The sequence below is a fragment of the Maylandia zebra genome, unplaced genomic scaffold, assembly GCF_041146795.1.
Source record: "Maylandia zebra isolate NMK-2024a unplaced genomic scaffold, Mzebra_GT3a scaffold02, whole genome shotgun sequence".
Classification (NCBI taxonomy): Eukaryota; Metazoa; Chordata; class Actinopteri; order Cichliformes; family Cichlidae; genus Maylandia; species Maylandia zebra.
Window position 1 is genome coordinate 3,610,237 of NW_027490032.1, and position 13,416 is coordinate 3,623,652.

The window sequence follows — 13,416 nt, forward strand, 5'->3', positions numbered from 1 at the left end:
GAGGATTCCCATCATAGTGAGCCTTTTGACATGGAGTGATAAAGAACCTTATCAGAGTTTTCCATCCGAACTCCCTCCAGCTTTTGGAGGAAGTACTCCTCCATTGCCATTCCCACATCTGAGTCCATTCTTCCCTAGAAATACACATCCCTCCCTCCTTTTCCCATAACATCTTCACATAATCAGTTGAGTGTGGAAGCTTATTCATAAAAAAATTGTACCAAAAAAAAATGAGTCTTGTGTCAACATCCCCACTGTACGCCTGTCTAAATAAAGTTACCAATTCCACGTTAGTATTTGACATCTGACCGATTGTTGTCTTTATATAGTGTCTTATTTGCAAGTATCGAAAAAAATCCTGTTTTTCTAGATTGTGTCTCTGTTTCAGCGTGTCAAAACTAATAAGGTTCCCATCCTTTATCAAACTATCATATGTAGATAACCCTTTAGCAGGCCAGCTTTTAAAACGTGAGTCCAATTTACTCGGGGCAAAGTCAGAATCATATGCATACCATTTGAATAAAGCCAAATCCTGTTCAAGTTTGAATTCTTTCACGACTTTTCTCCATATATTAAGTGTGCACGACACCCAGGGTCAATATATTTTCGAATATTCGAGTCCATCAGGACAGCTTGTATTGGGGAGGAAAACATATTCTCCTCTATAGTCTTCCAGTGTGCTTGGTAGCTTGTATCACACCAATTAACCACCGTTTTCAACTGAGCAGCCCGATAATAATTTTTTAGTGATGGCAACCCCCATCCTCCCACCTTCTTATGTAATTGTAAAGTTTTAAAACAAACCCTCGGCCGCTTCCCCCCCCCATATAAACCGCGATATTATTTTATCCCATTCATTGAAACGACTTGGATCAATGGATATTGGTAGTGTTTGGAATAAATATAATATTCTTGGCAAGATGTTCATTTTAATAGATTCAACTCGTGAGTGTAAAGAAAGAAAGGGGATCATGTTCCATCGCCTAATATCACCCACTATTCTCCTTTGTAGAGAACCAAAATTCTCCTCAGATAGTTTAGTTAAATCCTTGGGAATAACAACTCCTAGATATTTCAATGATTGTGCTTGCCAATTCATTGGATATTGAACAACCATGTGAGCTGGGGGGTTGTAGTTATAGCTGAGAATTTGAGTTTTAGACATATTAATTTTATATCCAGAGAGTTTCCCAAATTTTTGACACAGATTCATCAGCGAAGGCAAGGAGTTAGTGGGCTGATCTAAATAGATCAATATGTCATCCGCATAACAAGCGAGCTTGTGTTCCTGTCCTGCAATAGTGATCCCCTTAATGTCTTTATTTTGTCTAATTGATTGTGCCAAGGGTTCTAAGTACAATGCAAACAGGAGCGGGGACCAAGCACAGCCTTGTTTATTTCCTCTCTGCAGAACGAAGCTATTTGAGAGAGAACCATTAACTTTAATTCTTGCGGTGGGGTTAGTGTATAGTGCCCTCACCGTATCAACAATTCCCTTATGTAAGCCGAATTTATCCAGGACTTTATATAGAAAGTCCCAATTTACAGAATCAAAGGCTTTTTCTGCATCAATACTCATAAGCATGGCTGTACTCTTAGATGTCTGTATCTGATGTATTACATGAAGAGTTCTACGTATATTATCCTGGGTCTGTCGTCGTCTTATAAACCCCGTTTGATCATTGCTAATTAAGTCAGGTAAAAATTCTTCCATTCTCCTGGCCATTATCGAAGTAAACAATCTATAATCTATGTTAAGGACAGAAATAGGTCTATATGAGCCACACTCCATTTTGTCTTTCCCTTCTTTCGGAATAGCCGAAATAATTGCCTCCTTCCAACTCGGTGGAATTTGCGCTGTTTTTAACACACAGTTAAAAGTAGTAAGTAGTGTAGGGATCAAGTCCTGTTTGAATTCCCGATACCACTCCGCGGTGTAACCATCGGAGCCTGGTGACTTATTTGATTTCAGCCTATTGATGGCATTCATAAGTTCAGCTTCCGTCACCTCCGCTATCATCGTTTTATTTTGTTCCTCGTTAAAGCTTGGTAGGCATAAAGAGTTCAGGAAGTTGTCCATTTCCTGTTCAGCCCCCCCTGGGACTCCCGCATATAATGTTTTATAAAATGACTCAAAGGCGTTTTGTATCTTGCAAGGATGAGTCATTATATTCCCCGTCTCTGGGTGTTTGATTTTAGTTACAGTATTCTCCGCTATCTTCTTCTTAAGTTTCCATGCTAAAATTTTCATTGATTGCGATCCTCCATCATAATGTTTCTGTTTCAAATATAACAATTTTCTCTTTATCGTCTGTATACTCTGCGTATTTATTTCATTTCTAATCATTGTTAGTTTCTGCAAGGTGCCCGCTAAAGGCTTATGTTTGTGCTCACTTTCTAATTGTTTTTGAATCGCTTGTAAATCTTCCATTTTTTTCTCTCTTGCTTTTTTTTGGAAGGAGGCAAATGCTATAATCTTCCCCCTCATAACAGCTTTTAATGCGTCCCATAGTATCGGGGGTAAAACCTCCCCATTATCATTAATTTCAAGGTAATCTTTGAGCTCTGCCTTTATTACTTTCCTAAATTCTACATCTTTAAGCAGGGATGAATTCAATCTCCAAATTGAAACTTTTGGGTGTACATTCATATCAATCGTTAGGTACAGCGGTGCGTGATCACTTATATCTATCAAGCCCATCTCGCATGTTAAGATTTTATCCCTATCTCTTCCAAACATTAAAAAATAATCTATCCTCGTGTAAAGTGAGTGTGGGGCTGAAAAATGAGAGTAATCCCTCCTTGTAGGAAAGCGATTTCTCCATACATCAATTAAACCCACCTCATCGAACAGTGCTGAGATTCTTTTATATAATGTACTCGATCCCGGCTTCTTTCTTTTAGAGCTATCTAGGTCCGGTTGTAGGCGTATATTCAGATCACCGCCGCAAATTAAAGGGCCTTGAGTTTCTGTCACCATTATGTTAACAATGTACTTAAAAAAACTTAGGTCACTTCCTGGTGGGGCGTACACATTCATTAGAGTAACCTGATTACCATCAACTGTTCCCCGTACCAGTATAAATCTCCCATCCTTATCTTTAAGTTCAAATAACTTTTCAAAGTTCAGTGCCCTGGAAATCAAGATTACCACGCCCCGTCTGCGGCCTGATTCATACGCTGAGGAGAACATATTTGTAAAACCCATCCTCCTGAGTTTTTCATGTTCATTATTATTCAAGTGTGTCTCTTGTAAATATACTATCTGCGCTCGATCTTTCTTCATTTTATTCAAGATTCGACTTCGTTTAATGGGATTCGTGAGCCCATTCACATTAAAAGATATAACCTTAATTCCTCTAGTAGTCATTTATCCGAAATAAAATATCCAGACTTAATTAATTTATCAACTGGTAAACTCCCTTTAACAACCCAAATAATAAACAACCACAATCGTCCAGAATCGGACAAAGAAAAAACAAAACAAGACAAAAAAACAAAAATAATATGTGATTCCAAGGTTGGGGTCAGTCCTAACAGACCCTGGCACGTATATCCCATAGACAGGGGGAAACCTCCCCTGACTGGAGGGCAAGGGCCCCTGCTAGCTCCTTTAAGGTGCATTTCTCCACAGTCTCTCTGCAATCTTAATCATCTAATAAGGGAAAAGTATTTGTTATCTCACCCATTGCGGCCGCACAGTATATCTCCATTAGTCTCCTGTCGTAGAGGGAGAGCACCTTCTAGATAGCTGAAGCTGCTCACTATTGGGACTTTCTCTATGTCCCTCCGAGTCACACCGCTGCGACTTTCCAATCTTCGCCCACGTCAAATTTGACAGCTGTTCCGTTAAGGTCTGCTTCTGGGCAACTTTATCAATCTGAAATCCCCTTGTCCGCATGTCCGCGGTTGCTTCCTCCGCCGTCGCATAGAGCATGGTTCCCTCTTGATAGAAGACCCTTAATTTAGCAGGATAAGGAGTCTGGAACCTTATGTTCTGTTGTTTCAGACCTCTTTTAGCTTCAGCGTAGCCTTTACGTTTTCGCAGAATAGCTGGTGCATAATCCTGATCAAAATATATTTTCTGACCGTTCAACAGAACAGTCCTCTTGGCCCACGCTTTACGCAAAACTTCTTCCTTGGTGTTGTAACGTGCAAAACAAATCAATATCGAACGTGGGGTTCCCTCTCGGTTCCTCACTGCTCCCGGGGCCCGGTGTGATCTCTCAATACCAAGCTCTGTGCCCTGGGGGAGGTCGAGGCATTCCGTCAATACTTTTTCCACAAAAACTGTCATCGAAGACCCCTCCACTCCTTCAGGGACATTATACAGCCTCAGATTCTTTCGCCGGGCCCGGCTTTCCTGATCCACAATTTTGTTTTCTTGCTCGTTGATAATTTTTAACATCTTTAGCATCACCTGTTCCGCGTTTTGGACCCGGTCTTCCAGCTTTGCAATGCGGGTTTCTGCTTCGGAGCAGCCTTTCAACGCCTCTCTCTGGCTCTCGCAAGAAAAGTTGACCCACACAACAAAGTAAAGCTAGTTTTCGGCTACGAGCCGACAGGGACCCCGCCGTATTAGTCAGAGGTCCCTTTACTACAGTTCGGAGTCGCGTACCTTCAGTAATGGCAATAAATCACACAGCAATAGTACATTCACGTTGTTGTAAAAAGCATGATAATATATTAAGTAATCCAAAGTATTCAGAATACGTTACTGTCATTGAGTAACGTAACGGAATACGTTACAGAATACATTTTGGGGCATGTATTTTGCATTTTGCATTTTGCATGATTTTAAAAAGTTTAAATTTGTTCAGAAGCCTATTTAACGGCAGAAATTAGGTTTTCTTTTCGGAAGTAACTAAAAGGAAGAAAACAGTGGCAGACTTGTACTTAGCAGTACTTACCACGATAAAATCACACTTCATGCACACTTCTCATTCTCTCTCTCTCTCTCTTTCTCTCTCTCTCTCTCTCCCTCTCACACACACACACACACACACACACACACACACACACACACACACACACACACACACACACACACAGTATACTTCAAGAACAGTTTCGGGTGAGTTCATTGTGAAACCTGGCCCCATCTTATCATGCGAATTCCTGAGATCAGATGGCCCAGGATGTGAGTGGGCATTAAGGCGTCTGGGAAGGGATCTCAAAACTGGATTATAGATGGCAGAGAGTTGGTGTCTCACACACACACACACACACACACACACACGCACACACACACACACACACACACACACACACACACACACAGTATACTTCAAGAACAGTTTCCCATCTAAAAATTTATGTTTTTCCTGTGTTCTATTCTTAGTTACTTTGACACAAAGGCATCTGCTGTGATTCTTACACCTTTGATAAAGTCTCGCAAGTGTCAGCTGAACAAGAAGTTGTTTGGACATGAAGAGAATATTGCGAAAGGCCCACTCAAAGCCAAGTGCATAGCAACCATAACAATGCATGTATTTGTATCTAAAAAATCACAAAGATGAAACTGAAAACTTAAAGAGGGATAGGATGAAAATGGTAACAGATATGAAAAATCTGAATTGTACATGAATAACCCAATACTTTAAGAACATTTTAAAGTTTGAATGGTTGTTCTGTTTATGTCTGCATTTAAATCCTAACCCTGAATAAGCCTAGTCGCCCATGACAAGCTCAACTATTAGCAAAGTAATTATGATTTGTTATCCTTGTGAGAAGCATTTTGTGATCTTTTATTTAGAAAGTACTGTATAAAACATGTTACTTATAAGATAAAAAAACTAACAATTTGCAGAACCCCTTGTGGGTATACATGACTTTATATAATGGAAGTATATCAAACTCAACCAAATGAAATGTGAGATTAAATATTCTCAGTGAACGTGAGAGTGGAAACATCAACATGTTGCTGTTTTGATGTTATCTATAAACAGGATGAAAATTAAAGTAAACTGTGATCAAGGGGAATTCCCAGAAGTCAAATTGAAAGTAAAAACAGATTTGGAAGACTTTAAAACTGTAGATAGGTTCACATTCTGGCATTGGGTGGCAGGCTTTCTCCAGCAAAGGTAGGTTCATTTTAATCCAAAGCAAAAATTAAATTGTTTCTGTAAACTTTGAATTAAATAGAATAAATACTTCATGTTTCAGTTATGGGTTCTTCGTCTTCAACAACAGCTGCTCCATCTCTACGTAAGTTTATTCAAAAGCTATACGAGTTGTCATCCAATAAAAAAATGCACTATACATTGATGTTATTTTCTCATTAAATTGTTTCTTGTCAGTTCTTGAAAAACCATGGAGGAAAATTAACAATGGGTGAGTGAAGCTCACAGAAAAAAAATACATTTGAATTATTTCCTCTGTTTAGTCAGTAAACTACCCAGATTTTCCATGTCTATTCATTTTTTCCATGTAAGGTGTGAGATAATGTAATATTTCCTTTCCTGAGCAGAGAGAACCCAACTGATCAGCATGTTGTGGAGAACTACAAACCTGAGGTTGAAGAACAAAATCTTAGGATCCTTCTTCATGGTCCAGTTGGAGCTGGAAAATCTAGTTTCATCAATTCTGTAAACAGCGTCTTACAAAAGAGAGTATGTTGCGAGGCTTTGGTGGCTAACTCTTGTGACTGTTTCACCAAAAAGGTATGGACAAAGTACAACTATGCCAGTAACAGTTAATATGTGACTCACTAAATAACTTGTAGGCAGAGCAGTGATCTGGCTTTATCCATGAATGTGCAAGTTGGTGAAGGCTATTATCTATCTTTTACTGTCATGTATGTGAAGTTAACTTGTGGTGGAGAACTAGAATTGGATAAATGAATGCACCCTGTTCCTATCCTATCAGTAGCGTCAATGAGCTAACCTGGAAATAGTTAGTGCTAATTAGCTAGCTATTACTATATACAATAGCTATTGTTGTCTAATTTTGTTAGCCCCTCCTGCCTCACCAGCTCATGGTACCAATGCCGCTTTCTAGTAGTAGTGGCACTTTAGTTTCTCTATCTGATTCGCCCCTTGCTCACCACTTCTGGTTTCAAAAGGCCAAAATAATAACTTAAGTCTTCACATTGAAGTTTTGGTATGAAATTCCACTAACCCAGTGGTGATGCTGTGGTGGCAACAAGTTATAAAAATAACAAGAGCTCAATAGACTGTAAATTGCTTCTGAATTTATAATCATTATGGGACCTGTTTCTGAGAGTGTTTGAATGTTAAAATAAATAAATGTATTCTCCATATGTGATCCACAGTATACAACCTACAAGATCAAAAAGGGAAATGCCTTTTACCCTTTTTTCCTAAATGACATGGTAGGGTTGAAATTCACAACCAGCAGAAGAAACAGAAGGATTCATGTGAAACATGTCAAACAGGCGCTGAAGGGCCACATAAAGGATGGTTACGTGGTAGAGTTACTGCATTTTTAAAATTCTGACGTTCAGTTAAAAGAAAAGATTTTCATATTATTTTTGGTAATTTTTAGGTAATTCATCATTTTACATTATTTGTTTTATGTTTACGCTTTATCTTTTAGTTCAACCCTGAAAATAAACTGTCAAAAGGCGATAGATACTACAACAGAACTCCAACTGAGAACGACAAAGTGCACGTTTTGGTTTGTGTTGTTGATGCCAACACTGCATCTCTGATGAATGATGCCACTGTGGAAGCAATACAGGACGTCAGAGATGAAGCCACTGAGCTGGGTGAGCAAAAATCACTCCTTCTTTTTACAATGGGACCAATTGCCTTAAAAAATCTAATGTAAGCCATCAGTTGTTATTGTTTGTTGCCATTTCAGTGTAAACACCCATCAATAAAGAATAACACTTATTCACATTGTGAATAATATATACTATTAATCACAGTTTTGCTAAATAAAAGGATCTGGCTTGCATCAGTCACATGATCACATTTAACCAACGATCGCCCTTGACGGCAGAACGCGCTGGTTACGAGCCAGGAACGAGCTCACAAAGAGCACGCGCATTTTTAGCGGTCCGGAGCTGTAGGAGAAACACAAGTTAACTCAGAGACACAGACGACAAAACCAGTAAGTAGGTGTACAGCGTACACTGTAGTGTGTGGCAAACAGGAGTATTAGATCCTCCTTATTGGCACCAAATCCAAACCTTTTGAAGGCAAACCATTTCTCACTCACCATCGATAACTCCACAGTTCTCCCTTCTCCTCAGGTTAAGAGCCTTGGTGTCATCCTAGACAGTACACTTTCTTATAAATCTCACATCAATAATCTCACCCGTTCTGCCTACTTCCATCTACGTAACATTAACAGATTGCTTCCTTCTCTTTCCACCCAGTCTACGTCCATTCTTGTACATAGTCTTGTTACCTCCCGTATTGACTACTGCAATTCTCTTCTGCATGGTCTCCCCCAAAAATCCCTCCATAAGCTTCAACTGGTTCAGAACTCTGCTGCTCGCATTATCACCAGAACCCCCTCCTACCAGCACATCACCCCTGTTCTTCAGGAACTTCACTGGCTCCCTGTGAAATTCCGGATAATTTTCAAACTTCTTCTGCTCACCTTCAAGGCCCTTCATAACCTCGCTCCTTCTTACCTTTCTGACCTGTTAACCACCACTTGTTCTGCCCGTTCACTTCGTTCTTCTTCTTCTATCCAGCTTACTGTACCTTCCTTCCGCCTCACCACCATGGGAAGCAGAGCTTTCAGCGGCTCTGCTCCCAGGCTGTGGAACTCTCTGCCCCCTGAAATAAGAAATATTGGTTCTCTCCCCCAGTTTAAATCCCAACTCAAAATTCATCTGTTCAAATCTGCATATTCACTGTGAATCCACTGTTTGTTCATTTTATCTTGTGCTTGTATTTTATTGTTCTTATTCTCCCATTGTTTTACTAAGTGTTTTATTCTATTGTAAAGTGTCCTTGGGTGACTTGAAAGGCGCTCATAAATAAAATTTATTATTATTATTATTATTATTATTATTATTATTAGCTTATTACGTACACGTTGGTAAGCTGTCTTGTGGCAACTGACGAACTGAAACAAACGAGCGTGCTGTGTGTGCAACAGCGCGACAAACATTACCTGTCCTTTTATTAACTGCACAAGTAGTGCTGGTCATAGCTGCTGGCTACCTGTGTAAGGCTGTCATGGGTCTGTAGCTCTGTCACCGTTTTAGGGAAAATATTTAGTTTTAAGGTATTAAGAAACATATTTAGTTTTAAAGTAAGTTTCCGGGCTTTTCCTGCCTTTCTGGAGGGATTATATTTCACTAAAAAACGATCTAATATGCATGTCCACATAATTATGCATTATTATAATTATAATATATTAAAAAACACACACTGTATTTTAAAGAACATACATTAAGACGCAGATTATATTAGATTTATATTTTAAATAAGACAAAATTTGGATTTTACAGCAGTAAAATTATTGTATCTCTACAGTTTAAAAATGTAATAAGCTTTGCCCTGCACAGAGTGGATAGTGAAACAAATGGAATCATCATAAATACATTATTTCATATTTATTACTTCCCCCTCCTCATTGCTTTATTATTGTAGCTCTAGTAATAAATAATAATGTAAGGATTCTGGATCAGCACCGTGATGCCCATAGTATATACAGTATTCTGAAGAAGGTCTAAAATGTCCCTGTGTGTGCATGTGTGTGTTTTATTTAGATGGATTAAAAAAAAATTATTACTCATGATATAACATTGTCCAGACATGCCTGGTAAGGACATGAGGAGGAAACAGTAGGAGCTGTTTGAGGCTACTAAAGGCAGGGCTATAACATTTTCTGTCATCATTTTATTATAGATTAAGTGCAAGAGTTGTTAGGTGTGGATAATTAAATTATAGTTTATTGCAATAGCAAGTTGTGCCTTGTTCTCAGATAGACAGCAAGTGGAGAGTGATATATGAAAAGATGGGATGGAAGGAAGAAGAGAAGCAAAGAGTGATTCACAGGCAGAGCCGAGTTTATTTCTCACAGTTTTTTGTTGCCTTATGGTTCCAAGCGCTGTCACCAATCTTTGCATTTAGTTATTATCTCATGACACTTGTTTAATCAGCTACCATCTCTCTTATGGACGTTTTAATGTCTACAGTCTCAGATCAACACAGCCCTGCCCTTCCCGTATTAGATTCTTGATGAATGTGTGTTGTTGTTATTCAGCCTGGTTCAATGTGCCCCTTTTTAACTTTGAGCACCCACCCCTTTAAACCTCTCTGCACGGCCCTGCCGGGTAGTACGTCACGAGCTCCCTCGGTGGAGTGAAACTCTGCCGTCTGCTCCTTGCTATCTAAAATATAACCGGGCGCTGACGTAAATTCTCGACCGCCTCACTCTTCTGTTTAATCAGTTTCTGTTTGACGTTTATTCAGCTGTGTGAAAACCCCGGAGGAACCCACCCGAAGGATTAATAAAGTTAAATTTAATGTCATCTAATCTAACTTTAATATCAGCCAAACCGATTTACTCACGAACAAATAAAACACTGAAAAAGCCAAACAATAACATTTTTAAATTATCAAAGTGACTTATATATCATGTTTAACCCGAGTAGCGAAAGACCGCGGGGTTTGAAGACGATGTGTCGATCGGCTCAGATATTTGAAGTTTACACAGCTACATTCTCACCTGAAAATATGTTTAAAAAAATTGCAACCCAGAAAGAGAAATAAGAGTAATATTAAAACTAAGTAGCTGCCGTCATTGTTGGAAACTGGAATTGGCCGGGCCGCGCTTTGAATTCTGCGATATGGTTTTTCAATTTTGTTGAAAATCGGGAGAAATGAAATTTGGGAGAATGGTGGCTCCGGGAGATGTTTGGGAGGGGCACTGAAATTCGGGATTGTCGGAAAAATCGAGAGGGTCGGCATGTATGGTTGCAGCAACATCACTAACCTTGTCAAACACCTCAGAGTAAATCATATCATAGAATATGACGAGCTATGTTGAGGCGAACTGAAGAGAGGGACAGGTGCTGCTAGGGCGAGACAGACGTCTCTCATGGAGTCCTTTAGTGATGTAGGCTGGCAAGGTGTTCAAAGCAACTTCATGTTTTTTTATTTCTATATGATGAACTCTGCATTATTAAGTGATAAAAACAAGTAATCTGATATCCTGTAATCATTATGATGCTATCATTTGAGATACAATAAATAAAATAAGTTTTTGTACAAAGTATCGGTATCAAATCAGTATCGTCGATACCACCCTGAATGTTACTTGGTATCGGATTGGAAAGGAAATCAGTGGTATCGCACATCACTACAGATAGAAATTGGACCACCGTCTTTTATGTACAACTAGAAGTGTTAGGAAAAACTTATCTCACATCACAATCCATTTACTCAATATTTGTATTTTATTTTGTCAGAGATTCCACAAGTGGCAATTTTCACCAAAATTGACGAGGCTTTTCCTGAGATAAAACATGATGTGACAAATGTCTACAGAAGCGAATGTCTGCAGCAAAGGGTACATTATTTTAATAGAACTGTATACAGGAATGCATTATAATTAAACTGTCAAAATAATTCTCATATTTTTTATATTTCTTGTTTGTTTTTTAATTTAGATTGAGCAGTTCAGCAAACGTGTGGGCATCCCTATTAACTTTATTTTTCCAGTGAAGAACTACCACTCAGAAAGAGAACTGAATCCTGACATTGATGCTATAATAATGAACGCCATGAGAAACATCATTGACATTGGAAATGACTCCCTCAACAGAACGTTAAGACCCCAGACCTAGACATCCACTGTACTGAAAGTGTGGTTTTGGTTCAAGTGTTAAAACCATCGCAATCATTGTATGTGTTACATTGTGTGTGAGTGAAAAGCATGGTTCCATCAAAAGTCTGAAATCAAGAAATTTAATTTCTATATTTCCCTGAAAATTTCCAAGATGTGTTTTAAGACTAGTGGAAAAATATGAATCCTCTAAATTTGTTTTGTAAATGTTTATTATTAAAGTTGTTTTAGTTTCCTGTATTACCAGATGCTCTGTCAAAGGCCAAAGGGAGACTGAGCCCATAAATACATGCATGAGGCAATTAGGGAGACATGGAAGCCCTGGGTGAACAAAAATTATTCTGACTATAATCAAGGAAACAAAACAGAAGGAACAAAAGAAAAAAAAATGGTAACAAAAACACCCCATAATTGTAATACACTACATAAAAATGAGAAATTTATAAAGTAAATAACTGAGATCTCCATAACTCCATACAATATGGGTGTTTGAGGTAAGTCTGGAAAACACACAAAGCTTCCAAAAAGCTTGAGCTTGTCAAAAGTGGCCTAGAGGCCACTTAAATAAAGAGAGATCATTACAAAGAATGAACATGATTTGTTGATGTACACAATTTTTATAGAGATATTTGGCAGACTCCGATGGCCCATCTCGGCAGTGATAGGTATTAGAGCCAGACCCGTAAAGAAAGGGAGAATGTTGCAAGGAACATGAAAGAGAAGACCCTGACTTGAAGCTCTAGCTGTTGTAGGCTAGGAGGAAGCGCAGAGACAGAATGAGGCTGAGAGTTGGCAGAGCGGGAATAAGAAGGAAGACTTTTAAACCACCACCAAATATAATTAAAACTATTCTGTTTCAGTTCATGTCAAATGACTGTCAGGTTTATATTGCTGGATTGTCATTTATGCTTAGAAATATTTACCCATATATGCATAGAGTTTGATTGCATAATGATAGAGGTTTGATCCTTAGCAGTCTGTAAAGACTCTGTGTGCCTTCCAGAGTGTACTGGCATGCACACACAGATCCTAAGGTCGTACCTTATTTTATTGTTTTATGGTAGGATAAACACATCTATGTCTGTTTTAGTATAAGTTCCTTTTTTTTAAATGAACTGCTGGATTAACCCCCCCCACACACACACACACACCTACATGACACACAGACAAGGTACCCTTTGTTTACGTGTACGCCAATGTAAAATGTCATATTTTACAAAACTTATGTACATAACTTATGCATATTCATGTAACCTCAATAAAAGAGCAGTGTTACGAGGGAGCAGACAAGAGCAACTGGGGTCAACCGAAGGAACGGCACTGTCGCGGTTCTCTCCCTGGTGCACGAGTAACACAAAGAACTCTGGTGACTTGCGTCTTGCTTTTTGCTGTTGTAGTTGAATTATTAATACATTTTATTTGAAAGCGCCTTTCAAAATACTCAAGGTCACTGTACACAGAATAAAAAGCAACATAAAAGCAAGCAGTTTACACAATCATAAAAGCACAAGACGTAAACAAATTTAAAATAGCAGAATGAAGAGGTTATGTGGGATAAGCTATTTTGAACAAGTGAGTTTTGAGTTGGGACTTAAAGAGAGAGGAGGTAGGGAATTCCAGAGTCGTGGAGCAGAGCAGCTG

At 38.8% G+C, this 13,416-nt stretch overlaps 1 protein-coding gene across 1 annotated transcript; it reads left to right on the forward strand.

Annotated features, from left to right (window-relative positions):
- The first annotated feature begins 6,144 nt into the window (after positions 1 to 6,144).
- Positions 6,145 to 13,128, forward strand: LOC101471003 (interferon-induced protein 44). Its single transcript, XM_004576181.4, has 7 exons — positions 6,145 to 6,207; positions 6,300 to 6,333; positions 6,470 to 6,662; positions 7,274 to 7,429; positions 7,558 to 7,729; positions 11,399 to 11,499; positions 11,600 to 13,128. Exons 1-7 carry the CDS (start codon positions 6,168 to 6,170, stop codon positions 11,774 to 11,776), a joined length of 873 nt encoding a protein of 290 aa, XP_004576238.2. The 5' UTR covers positions 6,145 to 6,167; the 3' UTR covers positions 11,777 to 13,128.
- Positions 13,129 to 13,416: the final 288 nt, after the last annotated feature.